The sequence below is a fragment of the Toxotes jaculatrix genome, chromosome 20, assembly GCF_017976425.1.
Source record: "Toxotes jaculatrix isolate fToxJac2 chromosome 20, fToxJac2.pri, whole genome shotgun sequence".
NCBI classification, from domain to species: Eukaryota; Metazoa; Chordata; class Actinopteri; family Toxotidae; genus Toxotes; species Toxotes jaculatrix.
In genome coordinates, this window is record NC_054413.1 from 16,417,143 (window position 1) to 16,438,297 (window position 21,155).

Below are 21,155 nucleotides of genomic sequence, written 5' to 3' on the forward strand. Positions count from 1 at the left end.
AAAAACGCCATACTATACTATGACGTTTTTTATGAGATTTTGAGGCCGAAAAAAATGTTGACTTTTTTTGCCCGAAAAAAACGCCATACTATACTATGACGTTTTTTATGAGATTTTGAGGCCGAAAAAAATGTTGACTTTTTTTTGGCCGAAAAAAAACGCCATACTATACTATGACGTTTTTTATGAGATTTTGAGGTGAAATTTTTTTTTTACTTTTTTAGGCCGATTTTGACGCCATACTATACTATGACGTTTTTTATGAGATTTTGAGGCCGAAAAAAATGTTGACTTTTTTTGCCCGAAAAAACGCCATACTATGACGTTTTTTATGAGATTTTGAGGCCAAAAAAAATGTTGACTTTTTATGCCCGAAAAAAACGCCATACTATACTATGACGTTTTTTATGAGAGTTAGAGGTGAAAAAAAATGTGGACTTTTTTGGCCGAAAAAAAACGGCATACTATACTATGACGTTTTTTATGACATTTTGAGGCCGAAAAATTTTTTGACTTTTGTTGGCCGAAAAAAACGGCATACTATACTATGACGTTTTTTATGAGATTTTGAGGCCAAAAAATTTTTTGACTTTTTTTGGCCGAAAAAAACGCCATACTATACTATGACGTTTTTTATGAGATTTTGAGGCCGAAAAAAATGTTGACTTGTTTTGCCCGAAAAGAACGCCATACTATACTATGACGTTTTTTATGAGATTTTGAGGTGAAAAAAAATGTTGACTTTTTTTGGCCGATTTTGACGCCTTACTATACTATGACGTTTTTTATGAGATTTTGAGGCCGAAAAAATTTTTGACTTTTTTTTCCCGAAAAAAACGGCATACTATACTATGACGTTTTTTATGACATTTTGAGGTGAAAAAAAATGTTGACTTTTTTTGGCCGATTTTGACGCCTTACTATACTATGGCGTTTTTTATGACATTTTGAGGCTGAAAAAAATGTTGACTTTTTTTGCCCGAAAAAAACGCCATACTATACTATGACGTTTTTTATGAGATTTTGAGGTGAAAAAAATGTTGACTTTTTTTGCCCGAAAAAAACGGCATACTATACTATGACGTTTTTTATGAGATTTTGAGGTGAAAAAAATTGTTGATTTTTTTTGGCCGAAAAAAACGCCATACTATACTATGACGTTTTTTATGAGATTTTGAGGTGAAATTTTTTTTTGACTTTTTTAGGCCGATTTTGACGCCATACTATACTATGACGTTTTTTATGAGATTTTGAGGCTGAAAAAAATGTTGACTTTTTTTGCCCGAAAAAAACGCCATACTATACTATGACGTTTTTTATGAGATTTTGAGGCCGAAAAAAATGTTGACTTTTTTTTGGCCGAAAAAAACGCCATACTATACTATGACGTTTTTTATGAGATTTTGAGGTGAAATTTTTTTTTTACTTTTTTAGGCCGATTTTGACGCCATACTATACTATGACGTTTTTTATGAGATTTTGAGGCCGAAAAAAATGTTGACTTTTTTTGCCCGAAAAAAACAGCATACTATACTATGACGTTTTTTATGACACTTTGAGGCCTAAAAATTTTTGAGGCCATACTAAAGTATGACTTTTTTGACTGATTTTGACGCCTTACTATACTATGACGTTTTTTATGACATTTTGAGGCCAAAAAATTTTTTGACTTTTTTTGCCCGAAAAAAAAACGCCATACTATACTATGACGTTTTTTTATGACATTTTGAGGTCAAATAAAATTTTGACTTTTTTTGCCCGAAAAAAACGCCATACTATACTATGACGTTTTTTATGACATTTTGAGGCCAAAAAATTTTTTGACTTTTTTTGGCCGAAAAAAACGCCATACTATACTATGACGTTTTTTATGAGATTTTGAGGCCGAAAAAAATTTTGACTTTTTTTGCCCGAAAAGAACGCCATACTATACTATGACGTTTTTTATGACATTTTGAGGTAAAAAAAATGTTGACTTTTTTTGCCCAAAAAAAACGCCATACTATACTATGACGTTTTTTATGACATTTTGAGGCCGAAAAAAATGTTGACTTTTTTTGCCCGAAAAAAACGCCATACTATACTATGACGTTTTTTTTGACATTTTGAGGTGAAAAATTTTTTTTGACTTTTTTTGCCCGAAAAAAACGGCATACTATACTATGACATTTTTTATGAGATTTTGAGGCCGAAAATTTTTTTGACTTTTTTTGCTCAAAAAAAACGGCATACTATACTATGACGTTTTTTATGACATTTTGATGCCGAAAAAAAATTTGACTTTTTTTGTCCGAAAAAAACAGCATACTATACTATGACGTTTTTTATGACATTTTGAGGCCTAAAAATTTTTGAGGCCATACTAAAGTATGACTTTTTTGACTGATTTTGACGCCTTACTATACTATGACGTTTTTTATGACATTTTGAGGCCAAAAAATGTTTTGACTTTTTTTGCCCGAAAAAAAAACGCCATACTATACTATGACGTTTTTTATGACATTTTGAGGCCATACTAAAGTATGACTTTTTTTGGCCGATGTTGACGCCTTACTATACTATGACGTTTTTTATGACATTTTGAGGCCATACTAGAGTATGACTTTTTTTGGCAGATTTTGACGCCTTACTATAATATGACATTTTTTATGACATTTTGAGGTTATACTAAAGTATGACTTTTTTTGAACGATTTTGACGCCTTACTATACTATGACGTTTTTATGACATTTTGAGGTCATACTAAAGTATGACTTTTTTTGGCCGATTTTGACGCCTTACTATACTATGATGCTTTTTATGACATTTTGAGGCCGAAAAAATTTTTGACGTTTTTTGGCCGAAAAAAACGCCATACTATACTATGACATTTTTTATGACATTTTGAGGTCATACTAAAGTATGACTTTTTTTGAACGATTTTGACGCCTTACTATACTATGACGTTTTTATGACATTTTGAGGTCATACTAAAGTATGACTTTTTTTGGCCGATTTTGACGCCTTACTATACTATGATGCTTTTTATGACATTTTGAGGCCGAAAAAATTTTTGACGTTTTTTGGCCGAAAAAAACGCCATACTATACTATGACATTTTTTATGACATTTTGAGGTCATACTAAAGTATGACTTTTTTTGGCAGATTTTGACGCCTTACTATACTATGACGTTTTTTATGACATTTTGAGGTCATACTAATGTATGACTTTTTTTGACGCCTTACTATGACGTTTTTTATGACATTTTGAGGCCAAAAAAATGTTTGACTTTTTTTGGCCGATTTTGACGCCTTACTATACTATGACGTTTTTTATGACATTTTGAGGTCATACTAAAGTATGACTTTTTTTGGCCGATTTTGACGCCTTACTATACTACGATGTTTTTTATGACATTTTGAGGTCATACTAAAGTATGACTTTTTTTTGGCCGATTTTGACGCCTTACTGTACTATGACGTTTTTTGGCACATTTTGAGGTCATACTAAAGTATGACCTTTTTTGGCCGATTTTGACACCGTATTATACTATGACGTTTTTTGGCACATTTTGAGGTCATACTAAAGTATGACTTTTTATGGCCGATTTTGACGCCTTACTATACTATGACGTTTTTTTGTCAGATTTTGAGGTCATACTAAAGTATGACTTTTTATGGCCGATTTTGACGCCTTACTATACTATGATGTTTTTTTGGCAGATTTTGAGGTCATACTAAAGTATGACTTTTTTTGGCCGATTTTGACACCTTACTATACTATAACGTTTTTTGGCACATTTTGAGGCCATACTGATTTTCTTTTCTGACCTTATACTTACCTCAATTTGCCTTTTGGTACCTACATGCATACATTCGTACTTATCATACTTGCCTGTGGAGAAGATTTATTGCAGCATCATGTAAAATTAACTATAATGACAATACTAATATTAAAGCAAACAGAGCTCTGGTATTGGAATAGTATCGGTATCGGCAGATATCCAAATTCAGGTATTGGGATCAGATTAGAAGTGAAAAAATGTGGATCGGTGCATCCCTATCTGAAACCCATCTAAAACTAAGGCTGTATCTCAATCAAGATTTTTTAACTCTGAATTGATAGTTTGAGCTTCAAATATTTTATGCTTGTTGTTAAGACTAGACTCCAATAACAGCTTGTCACACAGTTTTGCCTGAAGACATTTCTGGTCTATTACTCCTCTGAAGCTTCAAGCTTAGTAATAATGTCCAGAAGATGCAGCTTGATTTTCAACTCTGTTTTTAAGAGCATTTCAGTTTGTGTATTCCTCTGACTCTTACTGTACCTGGTGTGGTAACAGGGTGCCTGGTGAAGGAGACGTTGAACGCGGGCTCGTCTCTCAGAGGGGACGGATACATCCTTCTGCGGATGAAGAAACCAGCACCACAGCAGAACAGCACTCCCATCATCAGCAGCACCCTGAGAGAAAAACAAAGGAGAGTGGAAGCAGGATATAGCCAGGGTTTCAAATGAATTTTAGCGTCTAACGATAATCTAAGTGCTTTCTGAGTATTAACTGTACCACCATGACCAGTCACACCTCGATGCATGTAGCACCGAAAGAGGATTACTGTCTCCTCAGATGAAATTTACCCCCCTCTGCTGTGAATCCCTCAATAAAAACATGCAATTCAACAATATCTGTGTTCTCTGTGTGGATATGCTGACAGTAAGCAGATTTTTATTGGTGTGAAAATGCGCTCAACTTCTCATTCCTGGTGCATCTTTTTTTTTTTTTTTGTCCTCTCAGCAGCCCTGAACAATGGCCACAATAATCTACTTTCATATATCTATTCACCGCAAAGGTTCACAAGGTCACACAGTAATTTCCCCCTCTCCTCTCTTCGGACAACCTGTGGCTCACCCACCCAGTCGATTTGAGCGGCTTAACCGTGTGTGCTGCTTGTAATGAACACAAACTGTCATGGGTAAATAAAATCTGCACAAAAAATGTTTTAGGCAAAGATTTAATAAGTGTTATAATAAACCAGACGAGGAGATGACGAGGAGTTAAGGTGTATTGTAGAGCAGCTTTTGTTAACCCCCTTTTGCAAAGAAAGCTTTTGCAGCAACATAACAGCCAAGCCTTGTAGTTCTGTTCAGCTTTTAGCTATTACATTAATATCTTTTCCTTCCTGTCAATCAAGGTGTAGGGTTCCCTGTGCAAGAGCTGCAGTGAGTTTATGGCAGCACATTGAGGCAGGAGGACACAAGACTCTAAGGATAATGGTAAATATTTGATATGTTCACTGTGTAATTCAAAGAAATAATCCTGATACTTCTTCAGCCAGGTTCTGCTGACCACCTCGTGCCACTGGATACAGGTAAGCTGTCGTTAACTGATGTTCATTTTGTGAGTCAAATGTTTGGCTGACTGAGTTTGTGAAAATCGTCAGTATTATTGAAATTTCTGGTGGTTTTTTTTTTTTTTTAGGGGGTAATACTGAATCTTATGACTATATATCATTTTTTTCACCTTAAAGTGCTAAGATTTCTGAATAATACTGTAGTTTGCCTATAAAACATTCACCAAGTGTTAACTTTTACTGTGAGATGTAGATTCATACATGTACTTAACAACTCTAAGACTTGCACGTTTGTGCTTTGTTCACCAGCTACAGGAGATTTTTTTTTTATTGATTTATGTATTTTTAGGAGCAGTAACCCACGTCACCAGGCTTCTGAATTAGAGTGCGGCACTTTAACAGAGCCTTTCTCAACCCAGACTGTAACTCACCAGAAATACCATAGTCTCTGGATGGAGAGGGCTCTCACACAGCAGCGAGTCCCACAGCAGTCCTCATAGGAGCGACATCTGCAACAAAAAGCCACATGGTATATATAGGTCAGAAATGGCACATTTGCAACCGGCCGCGAAATAAACACTAATACCTAAACCCTAATACCTAAGACAGAGAGCACTCTATTAAGCTTTTTAAGCTTTGTCCCTTTAGAAAGCTTACTTGACATGCAGTCGTGAGCTTTTGTGTTTTTGGTGTCTGAATTCACACTGTGCTGTCAACCTTTTTTTTTTAAAGCACAAGTTACACGACATCTGACCAATCTTTGAGTAAAAAATTACTCTTCAAAGCTGCTAAAACGAACTGAGCTTTCTATGTGGAACCAGACAGACTCTTCCCCCTTTTTTTATCCAAGAGTAATAACCTCAAAACACAGCAGCAGTTTGTGACTCTCACTCAATATCTGAACTGAGACTGAGATTAGCTGTGAATCTAACTATAATTAAATAACAGACTTTTAGTGGCACTTACACGATTTTGCAAGTCATTAAACACTCATTTATACAAAGTCAAACATATATTTTGTATTAGATGCATTTATTTTGTATTAGAAGAATTGGTGGGATCAGTTGTAATGGTATCTAAGGCTGCAGTTGTTGTATTCATTTGCATTTAAACAGGCACTCATTGTTATAATTATTATTATTTGTTTTTAGAATGTGTGGAAACTCAAAATAATGCTGTCTTCATATGAGAATATGAAAAAATAAAATAACAATGGTGTCTAAAGAAGATATGTGAAGATATCAAGCCATTCCTTTGAGATGGTTAAGGTTAGTACAGGGCTAGAAAAAACCTTATGTCCATAAGTGTCCTTAGTTGTGCCTGAGTCTGGACCAGGAAGACCCACAGAGAACACACATTAAAAAGAAACAGGAGGAACTCTGGACCAGTCAGGAGTGAAAGCAGCTTCAAGGACTGGAGGAGGCTGAGAACAACAAGTCCTCATTCTTCATAGAGACAGGAGTGATCCTGTCCCTATGAAGAATGAGGATGATGAGCAGAGACCTCACAGCTTCATGAAAGACAAACTGAGACAGAGCCTCCAGTCAGCAGAACAGCTGAACAAGAAGCTGATGGAGAGGACTGTGGAGGATCAGAACCAGCCAGGAACTCAGATCCACATCGTCATCTACAACCAGGTACAGATGGCGAGGCCTCGGAGCCTTCAGAGACTCAAGTCCTGGGTCAGGTTTAAACACTGTGAAAAATAATGAAGTCCATGTAAGTGATAAAGGAGAAATCTTCTAACTGCTCTGAGTCTGAGTTTGTTCAGAAGCAGCATCTGCAGATACACGCAAGAGACCATCTGGTTATAACATGTGTGGGAAAAGATTTACACAACAGTGTAATCTCAAGAAACACATGAGAGTTCACACCAGATGGGAAAAAAAAAAAAAAACTGTGGGAGAAGATTTACAGAACAGGAGACAGGTCATGGAGGACCGCGCAGGAGAGACAGACCATCTAGTTGTGGTGTTTGTGGGAAAAGATTTGCACAACTCAGAGCTGTCAAGAGGCATGAGAGGATCCAGAGAACAGAGGGAGTCTCTGTCTGCGATGCTTGTGGGAAAGGTTCTACAAACTGGAGGGATCTTGTTTTAGCTCCAGTTTAAGTGCTATATACATGCAATACGAGTTTCGACACTGTATCGAACTTTATCAAGATTGTTGTTTAAAGAATTTGCTTTACATACTTTAGTATGACCTTAAAAAATTGATTGTTTAAAAAAAAAAAAAAATCTCTCAGCTGTCATACTGTTTTTAAATCAGAGATATCTCAAAAATCCAGTTGGGCTATGCTGCACTTGTACTCCCCCAATTTGCCTGAAAAATTAACGACAGAAACATGTTGAGATTCAAATGAGAGTCCACGTATGAGAAAAAGTATTTGGCACACATACATACACACACACTACACAGAACACAAGATTTTACCGTACAAACCCCCGTCTGTCACACATCCTCCCCCTGCATCCTTGGCCTTTCATTTGAATTGAGTATCGACATAATCATTGCTATTGTCGAGCCCTGGCATATCCAATGGTGAAAATGTCAGCTCATAAATTAATTTCTCTCCCCATCAGGAGATGCTGAAAGTGACTGAATACATTTACTGAAGTGCTGCTGCACATTTTTCATGCCCTCAACTTTTATTCCTCTACATCCAAAACAAACCAGTTTTTATTTTGTACATCAAGCTTTATTTACTAAGAAAGAAAAACGAAAGTGCATGTATTCATTTTAGAATTAGAGTTTGTACCTGGTAGATTTTTCATATTAAATACAGACTGTTTCACAAGTAGAAACTGTTTTACAATAAAAGTAGATCAGCATTAAAGTTTAATAGTTAATTAAAAAATCCTGCATATTACAAGTAGTTAATTTTGCAGCAGCAGTAGGTGGTGAAGAGAGAAGAGGAGGTGTTCTGTCGCTTTCTTCTAATAAAAACGTGTGTGGGAACTAAAAAAAGAAAGAGCAATTTGGTCCGAACGGAAGCTGTAGCCAAAACTCACTTAACCTCAAGTGCTGGGGGGGGGGGTTGGAAATTTCATAGCCAGTTTCACTCTGATTAACGTGGGATGTAAATAATAACTCATCACTGTAAATAAATCTCAAGTCATGTGTGTTTTTTGTGAGTGAATGTGGGCAATAATCTACAGTGTAATTCAAAAGTAGCCGGCTTCATTCACTGCGTCGTGTCCGCAGATATAAATGAAACTTGTTTGAATTACTGTACATGTACAGCGCACAGGGATGTGTCAGTGAAACAATATTTTACACTTGATTTAATTTCATCACATTTAACATTTGGCTTGAGACCAGTGAGACAACGTCATCGAAAAAACAGTGTTATTTCAGTGTTATTTGTCTGTGAGACAATGTTCTCCACATCTCCATTGTCTCTTACTTGCTTTCTAAACCAAATTCAAGTTATCCAGACAAAAAGCACCTAAGTTAATCTAAATAACTTTTAATCTGTACAATAAAACTGAACCTCCTGTTTAGTCATTACAGTAAGGAAGTCCAGTCCTAGAACATCTTTGGAACGAGAGCTGTTAGTACATCAGTCAATACAAGAAGCCCTTTCAATCCAGCATGCTATGAAAGGCCAATTCTTGCCTTAAACATCCATCAGCTGACTTTCTGGTCACTTCAGTTGTAACACAACACGGACATATTATCTTATGTTATATCTAAGCTTCAAACAGATGCGGATTTACACATCAAGAAGAAGATTATGATTCATTCAGAGTCATCTAAGTGTCCCGATGAATGCAGCTGCAATGTTCACTCTCCAGATTGGTTTCCACCGACTCCTGAGAACAATATGTTCTCTAGCTATTCCCCAATTTTGTCTGTCTGCAGTTTGGTAATGGGCAGGTTGTGTTTTTTTTTTTTTTTTTTTTGCTGCCTAGAAACAAAGTTGTTGAGAAAGACCAAAACAAAAGCAAAGAAAAGCTACCTAAACTAAGCTGAAACACCACGTACAGTTGGAGGGAACTGCAGAGGTGGTGAGGTAAGGACTGAAAAAAGGTTCATTCTCCAGTTGCAGAGAATTACTTCTCGTCTTTATGCTGTCCTCGCTTTAGTGCATGCTGACATTTCTTCCACTATAACAAGCCTCAAAGCAACACACACAAGTGCGTTGTAATGTAGCCATTAATCACGTTTTCTGCTTCGTAAACAAAACTTGGTTTTAAAAGTTTGGTTTTAAATGGCAAGCCTTGCAGCCTGGGAGCCAAACATTCAGAACAGAGGCCAACTGTGATTGATCAGACTATGGAGAGCAACAGGACACCTGCATTTATACTGCTGAAATAATAACAAGGTGTGTATGTGTGTGTGTTTGTGTGATAGATGACTGTGGATAGCCAGCATGACAGTGCATACCTCAGACTCCCAGTCCTGTCTGGCATTTCAGCAATAGACCAGTGATGAGCAACCACTGTCCCCGGAGGCCTCGCGAGTCCACAGCATGAAAACCAGTGAAATTCTCACACTGTGCCACACGGCACCCTGCCTGCTGAGTGCCTGGTGAGGCCTCACCGACAATATGGTTGTGTTGTGCTTGTGTAGCAGAGACAAAATTATTATTATTATCAAAAGAAAAATTCTAGTTTAAGGTTTGTTTTACCTTCAGTCTTAAACGAGTGGAGTTTCTTTTTCTTCTGGCCTCGTTATTTATTTGTACAAATCAAAACAAAATAACATGAATGAATGAATAAATGATTACTTCTATGTGGAAAAGGAAAACTGTGCAAAACTTTAAATGAGGCGATGCTCATTTATTGACTCATCTTATCTGTGTCGCAGCCATGTTATCCTTGAAAACCAGAAATTGTCCTTTTATCTGTCCGTCCTTACGACAGCGTTTTGTCCTCGAAGGGACAGGACAATACCCACAATCACACAGGGGAAAAGAGAGAGATTGAGACACTGAGTTAAAAGAATTATGGTCTTTTCTCAGGAGAAATGAACAGCAAGGCCTCAAATCCTCCGTATAAAGCTCTTAAATTTGGCTGCAGGCAAGGAAACGCGGCACTGTGGAAAAGGCAGAGGAGGAAGAGAAGATACGTTAAGAGTCTTACTACAGGAATTACGCTAAAGCCTTCTGGATAGATTTGGTTGGGGTTTTAACAAGGGGCATTAACAAGGGGCGGGGATATTTCACTTCAGCTTCCCAGTGTATAAAAATATGTGACTGGTGGACAGTGTGCAGGGTCACTTTCAGGGCAACAGAGGGTCTTTTTCCAGTTTACATCTGTGATGTCGTGTTATGGTTTGAGTGGTTTCAATATTCAGCTTACTGTTTGTATTAATACAACTATCAGATGCACTGCTGTGACACTGTCAGCGCCCGGAGGATAAATCCTACTGACTTTGGTATTTATGTCCCAGTACGGCAGCGTGCATGTACGGGAAATGAGGTTTACTGTTGGTTGTTTGTTTCCAAGTTGTTAGGCATTGTGATGGTGGCCCTAAGGTGCAAAACACAGCACTGGATGAACTGTTGTGTTGCTGCATTGTGCACATCAGAGCCACCATACACTGTTCAGGAACTCTCATTATTAAATCAAATTGTGGGCGAGTAAATTAAAAGTTACTGATTTATATTGCAAAGGTGAAGGTTTGGTTTCAGAAGTGTGTGAGTGTGTGTGTGTGCATGCTAAGTATATACAAGGACGACAAAGGTTACTTTCTTTATTTGAATAAATTTATATCATCTAGCAAATAATAAATTATTGATATCTTGCTTTCCATAATAATTGTAGCACACCAAAAAAAAATGCATCACTCTATTAAAATGCACTAAACCATCGATCACCTCTGTTTCTCTAATGAAGATTTTTTATTATATATAAATATTGTTATGATGTTACTATGCACAAGCTGAATACAGCCCCAAGAACCTTCGCAAAGAAGGCAGGGCAAATTGGACGTTGCCTGAAAGGTGAAAGGTTCTTGGAATCCAGGGCAAGAAAAAAGTTTGCACTTCACTTGCTATTTGTGAAGCTTAACTGCTCTGCACCTCTCCACCTTTGTTTTGACAGCTAGACAAGTAAAAGACTCTAATATAACCTGTAAAAATAAGGGGAACAAAATGTGGATTTTCAAAAGTAAAAAAAATGACAACCATTTTGTTTCCCTAACATACACTAGTTCACAGGTGGAGGGTTAAGGGGCAGTAATGGGGGTGTACCTTTAATGTAGTATATTACTGATATACTCAAATATTGTAAATCTTGCAATGTAAATATTACAGGGAAGATACTGGAGACAAGACAAATACAGGCCACTGAGACAAGAGCAAACATCTCTGAGTGATGCAGGTGTGAAATACTGTCAAGTCAGTTTGACTGATTTTAAAGGTCTGGAACTTTTATTGTGAAAAATGTTCTTTACATAAACCCTAATTTAATCATTGAAGAGAACACCGGGTTGTTTAGGTCCACACAGCTAAAACTAATGCAGTCTAATAGTCCTTCAGTAAATTCTTCCTTCGTGTAGGTTGTAATATTAATTTTCACAGGTTCTCATTCACTCAGCTGGTTATTTCTGAAGCTGCGGTTTGTGGTGCTGTTGAACATAATAATATATTGTGTTACAGTGTGTTATATTCTCCTGTTCCACCTTGCAAATGCAAAATAAATTTCCCTGGAAACACCTGGAGCAGACAAATAAAAATCAATGCTGCAATGTCGTTTAGGCTTTACTCATTTTTCTTTTCAGATACAGATTGATTTCTTTGCTTCTCTTTCCCTCGATGGTTTTTAGGAGCCGCTGCTGTTTTTGTATGTCGAATTTTTCCATCTTGACACCTGAATCAAACCGAGGGCTGAGAGGAAGAGGAGGAAGGAAGTGGAAGAGAAAAAAAAACAAAGCTACTCTCTCTTCACTGATTCTCTCTGTCTCTGTCTCTCTTCCTCCCTGTCACAGCTGAAAGTTAGAGCTGTGGGAGAAGCCTGTCGTCTGCCAGCATCAGTTAAACACGCTGTTAGTTTAAACCTGCTCTACATAATAACACTGAATCAAACCGAATTAAACTTTTGCTTACTGATCAGTTGTTGTGCATGCTGATGAAACCAACATGTCCCCCAACCTGAACGGCCAAATACTACCTCTGTCTCTACCTTCTAATAAGGACCATAGGCTATTTCTCCTGAAATAGTGCCCCTACAGCGGGAGGTGTACCAAACCTCTGTTGTCATGGTTACAGCAATAAACAGATTTAGTGCAGCAGCAGCAGAGTATCAGAGTATCAGTTCTTCTTCACACATTGGGCTGCACAGCAATGATGAAAATTCATTGGCGTAAAGTTGTAGAAAGGAACATTGAGGTACTCACATGAAGTAGATGGGGTATCCGCCTTCAAAATACCAGCAATACTTTTTTGCTTCTACACACTGTAAAAGAGAAGGACAGATAGAGGTTCTTATTAGAAAACTGACTGGTCAGAAAGCACAGAGACACAACACAGCACAGCTGTTAGGTGGTGGACAAATCTTCTGTCTATCGAGACAAGGGACAGAGACAGTTTGACACATCAGCTGCTTTTTATCCAGCATGGTGACAACTCTCGCGTACGAGGTCGAGAACCTCGAGTTTCCCCATCCAATGACAATGAGCCAGAAGATCACAGAGATCCTGTGTCGGATGCTGATAAATGTTTTTAAAGGCACTGTAATTAAAATAAAGCTACATTACTTTGACAGTGAAAAACAGCCTGTCTAAAGGTATTTAAACAGTATTTTATACGGAGGCTGAGCAGAACTTTAAAAGGCTAATTATCTTGTTTTCAAGGCTTGATATCTCACGTCTGTGTTTCATGAACTAAACCAGAAAAAAAATAATCCTGGTTCACTTTGTCAGGTTAATTCAAGAAGAACTTCTTGGACACCTACTGTGTGTGTGTGTCCAAAATATTTTCTCCACACAGTACATCTTGGGGTTGTCAAAAGAAAATCATGTCAACAATTTGCAAACTTAACACAGAAAGAAAGAGACTAAGAGACATCACAACAACAACAACAATAATAATAATAATAATAATACTGATATTACCCTTGGTTTCGAATGGATTTTCATTATAAATGTAGGCCTACATTAGAAACAGCAGAGATACCTAAATTCTTCTCCCTCATCCAACCAGGAAGGAATAAATCTACTACATCCTACAGGGAAACATCTTTTCTGTCAAATTCAATGCCGATCAACAGTAACAAACAGAGCCATCCACCCAGCGAGGATCCCCCTGCATCCTCTGAATATGAACCCCTCTTTTCCATTACTGGCTTTCAGTTCAGAACACACAGAGCACCCTGACGCTGGAAGGCTGGAGAGCGCCTTTAATTAACTGTCTTTGAAATGATCTGCTATGAAAATACAGCCTGCTTTGTAGTGGCATATGGAGGATTTTCGGCTTTATCGTTCCAGGACCTGCAAAGGAGTGGCACAGGACAGACTTGAGTGTCGGGATGAAAGAGAGGAAGCGAGAGGGGAAAGAGCGATAGAGGAGGAAAAGGAGCCGGATGAAGGCAGAGAGAGGAAAGCGTGCCAAATGAAGGGAATCACACTGCGGGGATACGCCGTGCCTCAGGGTGGCAGGCAGCACACACACACACACACACACCATCACTTTCCATTAAAGTGGAAACATCTTCTCAGAGATAACAAGTTGAACTGGAGTCTCTGCGCAAATGAAAACATGCAAGCATTTGATACGGCTGTGAAATTGATATGACATTCACAATCGTGTTGTTATGCACCGAACTCAATTAACTCCTGGTGGTGATTTAAAAGAAAAAAATAAACAGCAGCATTAAGCAATTTGGAAATTAAAAGTAGCACAATTGAGCTGTAATAGTTGTTGTGAGCCACTTCGGTGTTTCACCTGCAGGTACAGAAACCTCTCATTCACTGAAAGCTGCACTCCTCAATTACATGAACAAACTACCCACACCAGTCTGCAACGTGTTAACTGTTGTGTCCTCAGTGATGAGATTTATATATATTGTAGCTCCGTGTTGTCCTGTCAGATTTTTCTCACCCCGGCTCAGACAGTGCATCCGAACCAAGCAAGTACAGCACACAGCAGGACATCAGCGTCATCTTAATTGTCACCTACATTGAAAGTGTGATCGGCCATGTTGGTCTGGTCCTAGATTTTGCGTGTTCAGAAATGACTCAGTGGACACTGGTTTTAAGAGTTTTGTGTATCATTTTATGCTGTTGTGTTGTTTTATGCTGTATGCTGGGGTAACTATTTAACTGCCAATGATCTATGGAAGATTTTTGCATGCCAAAATTAAAATGAATCAAACAAAGAAACAAAGTGGAAAAACAATACAAACTTGTTTCTGTCTTTTATAACTGAATGAATTGTTTTTCATTGCCTTGTCCAGCAGGGAGCATCGCAGGCCTGTCGAGAGTGAATGTAATCACTGTCATTACTTTTCATGAAATGAAAGGACTCATCGTGTCATCATCACCAATCACCACTCAAGGGGACGGGGAAGAACTCATTACTGCTGACACAGGCTGATGGCAGCCGTGACACACACCCTTTTTTTACATTAAAACAGTTTCCTGTGGACCAGTCAGCTGTAGGGACACAACCATTGACTGTACATTTAGTTAGGGCCCGAGCACCGAGTGGTGCGAAGGCCCTATTGTTTTTGTAATGTTTATTATTATTAGGGCCCGAGCACCGAGTGGTGCGAAGGCCCTATTGTTTTTGTAATGTTTATTATTATTATTATTATTATTATTATTATTATTATTATTATTATTATTCCTCCCAAACAACTGCATTTTTCAACCCCTTCCCATGCTCTAAAACGCCTGAAATTTTGCACAGTCATCAGGTCTGGTGAAAAATTTGATATTTTGTGGTCGTTGTAAATGGGGGGGGCAAAATGGCTCCGCAGCGCCCCCTTGAAATTTTCAAAACCCCCCTCCCATTGGGCTTAGTTTGTCATAGGTGCATGAAAATTGGTACACATGTTGATCATACCGAGACACACCAAAAAGTCTCTTGACACCATGACCTCAACCCAACAGGAAGTCCGCCATTGTGGTCGGAAGTTGGCGATTTTGGCGAATTACACCATTGGTATGCGGACGAACTCGTGCTAGGGATTTCACCCGATCCACTTCATATTTGGTGGACCTCACCTCAAGACCATGATGATCAAAAGTTATCACAGAGTTTTCTCTAAGTTAAAGGGCGTGGCCTCTGTGGCCCGCCAAAGTTTGCTGGCGTTTGGTGAATTTGCCATGACATTTTGAATGGCTCTCACGTCCACATACTTTATCCAAACATCTTCAAACTTTATGAGCATGATCAGGGCTCTGCCCTGAACGCCTCCATATGTCAAACTCCCGCCTTACTCGTGGCGTCCCCTGCTGGTAACAGGAAATGACCTATTTTTACTCTGAAGTGTACTGCTCCTTAATAGTTGACACCATCGGCTTGGTTTCTGCTCTACAACCTTCCCAACTACTTGGTGAAGCTACATTATAAAGGCCGTGAAGCTGGGTGCAATGGCATCTGTGTGGCGGCGCGGCAACTGACGATCCCTCGCCGTGAAATTACGTTTGGATTTGTAATGACCTTAACCACCTCCTATGATCCTAAAAATTCATACACACGTTCTTGGGGGCTGGTCCTAGACTCTGATGGGGTTTTTGTAATTGGGCGGGGCAAAATGGCTCAACGGCGCCCCCTTGAAGATTTAAAATACCCCTCTCCATATGGGTTTTTTTGGAATACAAAGATGAAAATCAGTACACATAAAGAACACTTCGGGACGCACAAAAAAGTCTCTTGACACCATGACCTCAACCCAGCAGGAAGTCAGCCATTTTATTTTTGGCGGCCAAATTTGAGTGCTTTCCACCATTGGTATGCGGATGAACTCGTGCTAGGGATTTCACCCGATCAACTTCATATCTGGTGGACCTTACCTCAAGACCATGATGATCAAAAGTTATAACAGACTTTTCTCTAAGTTAAAGGGCGTGGCCTCTGTGGCTCGCCAAAGTTCGGTGGCGTTTGGTGAATTTGCCATGACATTTTGAATGGCTCTCACATCCACATACTTTATCCAAACATCTTCAAACTTTATGAGCATGATGAGGGCTCTGCCCTGAACGGCTCCATATGTCAAACCCCCGCCTTACTCGTGGCGCCCCCTGCTGGTAACAGGAAATAACCTGTTTGTACAATGACGTGTACTGGGTAGAAGAGGAGAGGACATAGGATGACTCTGGTACTCTTGGCTGCGCTGGCTGCAACTCCCGTGGGTTGCAAGGGGTGCGAGGGCCCGTCATCGCTGCTTGCAGCTTTAATTATTATTATTATTATTAGGGCCCGAGCACCGAGTGGTGCGAAGGCCCTATTGTTTTTCTAATGTTTATTATTATTAGGGCCCGAGCACCGAGTGGTGCGAAGGCCCTATTGTTTTTGTAATGTTTATTATTATTATTATTATTATTATTATTATTATTATTATTCCTCCCAAACAACTGCATTTTTCAACCCCTTCCCATGCTCTAAAACGCCTGAAATTTTGCACAGTCATCAGGTCTGGTGAAAAATTTGATATTTTGTGGTCGTTGTAAATGGGGGGGGCAAAATGGCTCCGCAGCGCCCCCTTGAAATTTTCAAAACCCCCCTCCCATTGGGCTTAGTTTGTCATAGGTGCATGAAAATTGGTACACATGTTGATCATACCGAGACACACCAAAAAGTCTCTTGACACCATGACCTCAACCCAACAGGAAGTCCGCCATTGTGGTCGGAAGTTGGCCATTTTGGCGAATTACACCATTGGTATGCGGACGAACTCGTGCTAGGGATTTCACCCGATCCACTTCATATTTGGTGGACCTCACCTCAAGACCATGATGATCAAAAGTTATCACAGAGTTTTCTCTAAGTTAAAGGGCGTGGCCTCTGTGGCCCGCCAAAGTTTGGTGGCGTTTGGTGAATTTGCCATGACATTTTGAATGGCTCTCACGTCCACATACTTTATCCAAACATCTTCAAACTTTATGAGCATGATCAGGGCTCTGCCCTGAACGCCTCCATATGTCAAACTCCCGCCTTACTCGTGGCGTCCCCTGCTGGTAACAGGAAATGACCTATTTTTACTCTGAAGTGTACTGCTCCTTAATAGTTGACACCATCGGCTTGGTTTCTGCTCTACAACCTTCCCAACTACTTGGTGAAGCTACATTATAAAGGCCGTGAAGCTGGGTGCAATGGCATCTGTGTGGCGGCGCGGCAACTGACGATCCCTCGCCGTGAAATTACGTTTGGATTTGTAATGACCTTAACCACCTCCTATGATCATAAAAATTCATACACACGTTCTTGGGGGCTGGTCCTAGACTCTGATGGGGTTTTTGTAATTGGGCGGGGCAAAATGGCTCAACGGCGCCCCCTTGAAGATTTAAAATACCCCTCTCCATATGGGTTTTTTTGGAATACAAAGATGAAAATCAGTACACATAAAGAACACTTCGGGACGCACAAAAAAGTCTCTTGACACCATGACCTCAACCCAGCAGGAAGTCAGCCATTTTATTTTTGGCGGCCAAATTTGAGTGCTTTCCACCATTGGTATGCGGATGAACTCGTGCTAGGGATTTCACCCGATCAACTTCATATCTGGTGGACCTCACCTCAAGACCATGATGATCAAAAGTTATAACAGACTTTTCTCTAAGTTAAAGGGCGTGGCCTCTGTGGCTCGCCAAAGTTCGGTGGCGTTTGGTGAATTTGCCATGACATTTTGAATGGCTCTCACATCCACATACTTTATCCAAACATCTTCAAACTTTATGAGCATGATGAGGGCTCTGCCCTGAACGGCTCCATATGTCAAACCCCCGCCTTACTCGTGGCGCCCCCTGCTGGTAACAGGAAATAACCTGTTTGTACTATGACGTGTACTGGGGAGAAGAGGAGAGGACATAGGAGGACTCTGGTACTCTTGGCTGCACCGGCTGCGACTCCCGCGGGTCGCAAGGGGTGCGAGGGCCCGTCATCGCTGCTTGCAGCTTTAATTATTATTATTATTATTATTATTATTATTATTCCTCCCAAACAACTGCATTTTTCAACCCCTTCCCATGCTCTAAAACGCCTGAAATTTTGCACACTCATCAGGTCTGGTGAAAAATTTGATATTTTGTGGTCCTTGTAAATGGGGGGGGCAAAATGGCTCCGCAGCGCCCCCTTGAAATTTTCAAAACCCCCCTCCCATTGGGCTTAGTTTGTCATAGGTGCATGAAAATTGGTACACATGTTGATCATACCGAGACACACCAAAAAGTCTCTTGACACCATGACCTCAACCCAACAGGAAGTCCGCCATTGTGGTCGGAAGTTGGCGATTTTGGCGAATTACACCATTGGTATGCGGACGAACTCGTGCTAGGGATTTCACCTGATCCACTTCATATTTGGTGGACTTCACCTCAAGACCATGATGATCAAAAGTTATCACAGAGTTTTCTCTAAGTTAAAGGGCGTGGCCTCTGTGGCCCGCCAAAGTTTGGTGGCGTTTGGTGAATTTTCCATGACATTTTGAATGGCTCTCACGTCCACATACTTTATCCAAACATCTTCAAACTTTATGAGCATGATCAGGGCTCTGCCCTGAACGCCTCCATATGTCAAAGTCCCGCCTTACTCGTGGCGTCCCCTGCTGGTAACAGGAAATGACCTATTTTTACTCTGAAGTGTACTGCTCCTTAATAGTTGACACCATCGGCTTGGTTTCTGCTCTACAACCTTCCCAACTACTTGGTGAAGCTACATTATAAAGGCTGTGAAGCTGGGTGCAATGGCATCTGTCTGGCGGCGCGGCAACTGACGATCCCTCGCCGTGAAATTACGTTTGGATTTGTAATGACCTTAACCACCTCCTATGATCCTAAAAATTCATACACACGTTCTTGGGGGCTGGCCCTAGACTCTGATGGGGTTTTTGTAATTGGGCGGGGCAAAATGGCTCAACGGCGCCCCCTTGAAGATTTAAAATACCCCTCTCCATATGGGTTTTTTTGGAATACGAAGATGAAAATCAGTACACATAAAGAACACTTCGGGACGCACAAAAAAGTCTCTTGACACCATGACCTCAACCCAGCAGGAAGTCAGCCATTTTGTTTTTGGCGGCCAAATTTGAATGCTTTCCACCATTGGTATGCGGATGAACTCGTGCTAGGGATTTCACCCGATCAGCTTCATATCTGGTGGACCTCACCTCAAGACCATGATGATCAAAAGTTATCACAGAGTTTTCTCTAAGTTACAGGGTGTGGCCTCTGTGGCCCGCCAAAGTTTGGTGGCGTTTGGTGAATTTGCCATGACATTTTGAATGGCTCTCACATCCACATACTTTATCCAAACATCTTCAAACTTCATGAGCATGATGAGGGCTCTGCCCTGAACGCCTCCATATGTCAAACGCCCGCCTTACTCGTGGCGCCCCCTGCTGGTAACAGGAAATAACCTGTTTGTACTATGAAGTGTACTGGGGAGAAGAGGAGAGGACATAGGAGGACTCTGGTACTCATGGCTGTGCCGGCTGCGACTCCCGCGGGTCGCAAGGGGTGCGAGGGCCCGTCATCGCTGCTTGCAGCTTTAATTAGGGCCCGAGCACCGAGTGGTGCGAAGGCCCTATTGTAATTCTAATGTTTATTATTATTATTATTATTATTATTATTCCTCCCAAACAACTGCATTTTTCAACCCCTTCCCATGCTCTAAAACGCCTGAAATTTTGCACACTCATCAGGTCTGGTGAAAAATTTGATATTTTGTGGTCGTTGTAAATGGGGGGGGCAAAATGGCTCCGCAGCGCCCCCTTGAAATTTTCAAAACCCCCCTCCCATTGGGCTTAGTTTGTCATAGGTGCATGAAAATTGGTACACATGTTGATCATACCGAGACACACCAAAAAGTCTCTTGACACCATGACCTCAACCCAACAGGAAGTCCGCCATTGTGGTCGGAAGTTGGCGATTTTGGCGAATTACACCATTGGTATGCGGACGAACTCGTGCTAGGGATTTCACCTGATCCACTTCATATTTGGTGGACTTCACCTCAAGACCATGATGATCAAAAGTTATCACAGAGTTTTCTCTAAGTTAAAGGGCGTGGCCTCTGTGGCCCGCCAAAGTTTGGTGGCGTTTGGTGAATTTTCCATGACATTTTGAATGGCTCTCACGTCCACATACTTTATCCAAACATCTTCAAACTTTATGAACATGATGAGGGCTCTGCCCTGAACGCCTCCATATGTCAAAGTCCCGCCTTACTCGTGGCGTCCCCTGCTGGTAACAGGAAATGACCTATTTTTACTCTGAAGTGTACTGCTCCTTAATAGTTGACACCATCGGCTTGGTTTCTGCTCTACAACCTTCCCAACTACTTGGTGAAGCTACATTATAAAGGCCGTGAAGCTGGGTGCAATGGCATCTGTGTGGCGGCGCGGCAACTGACGATCCCTCGCCGTGAAATTACGTTTGGATTTGTAATGACCTTAACCACCTCCTATGATCCTAAAAATTCATACACACGTTCTTGGGGGCTGGTCCTAGACTCTGATGGGGTTTTTGTAATTGGGCGGGGCAAAGTGGCTCAACTGCGCCCCCTTGAAAATTTAAAATACCCCTCTCCATATGGGTTTTTTTGGAGTATGAAGATGAAAATCGGTACACATAAAGAACACTTCCACACGCACAAAAAAGTCTCTTGACACCATGACCTCAACCCAGCAGGAAGTCGACCATTTTGTTTTTGGCGGCC

At 40.2% G+C, this 21,155-nt stretch overlaps 1 protein-coding gene across 1 annotated transcript in view; it reads right to left on the reverse strand.

Moving 5' to 3' along the window:
- Nucleotides 1-21,155, reverse strand: part of vopp1 (VOPP1 WW domain binding protein) — a 56,412-nt gene that overhangs the window by 20,952 nt on the left and 14,305 nt on the right. Inside the window, exons 2-4 of the mRNA XM_041065566.1 lie at nucleotides 12,674-12,732; nucleotides 5,761-5,838; nucleotides 4,309-4,442 (exon numbers count right to left, since the gene is read on the reverse strand). Coding sequence (XP_040921500.1) covers nucleotides 4,309-4,442; nucleotides 5,761-5,838; nucleotides 12,674-12,732 — 271 coding nt within the window. The remainder of the gene's footprint in view (nucleotides 1-4,308; nucleotides 4,443-5,760; nucleotides 5,839-12,673; nucleotides 12,733-21,155) is intronic.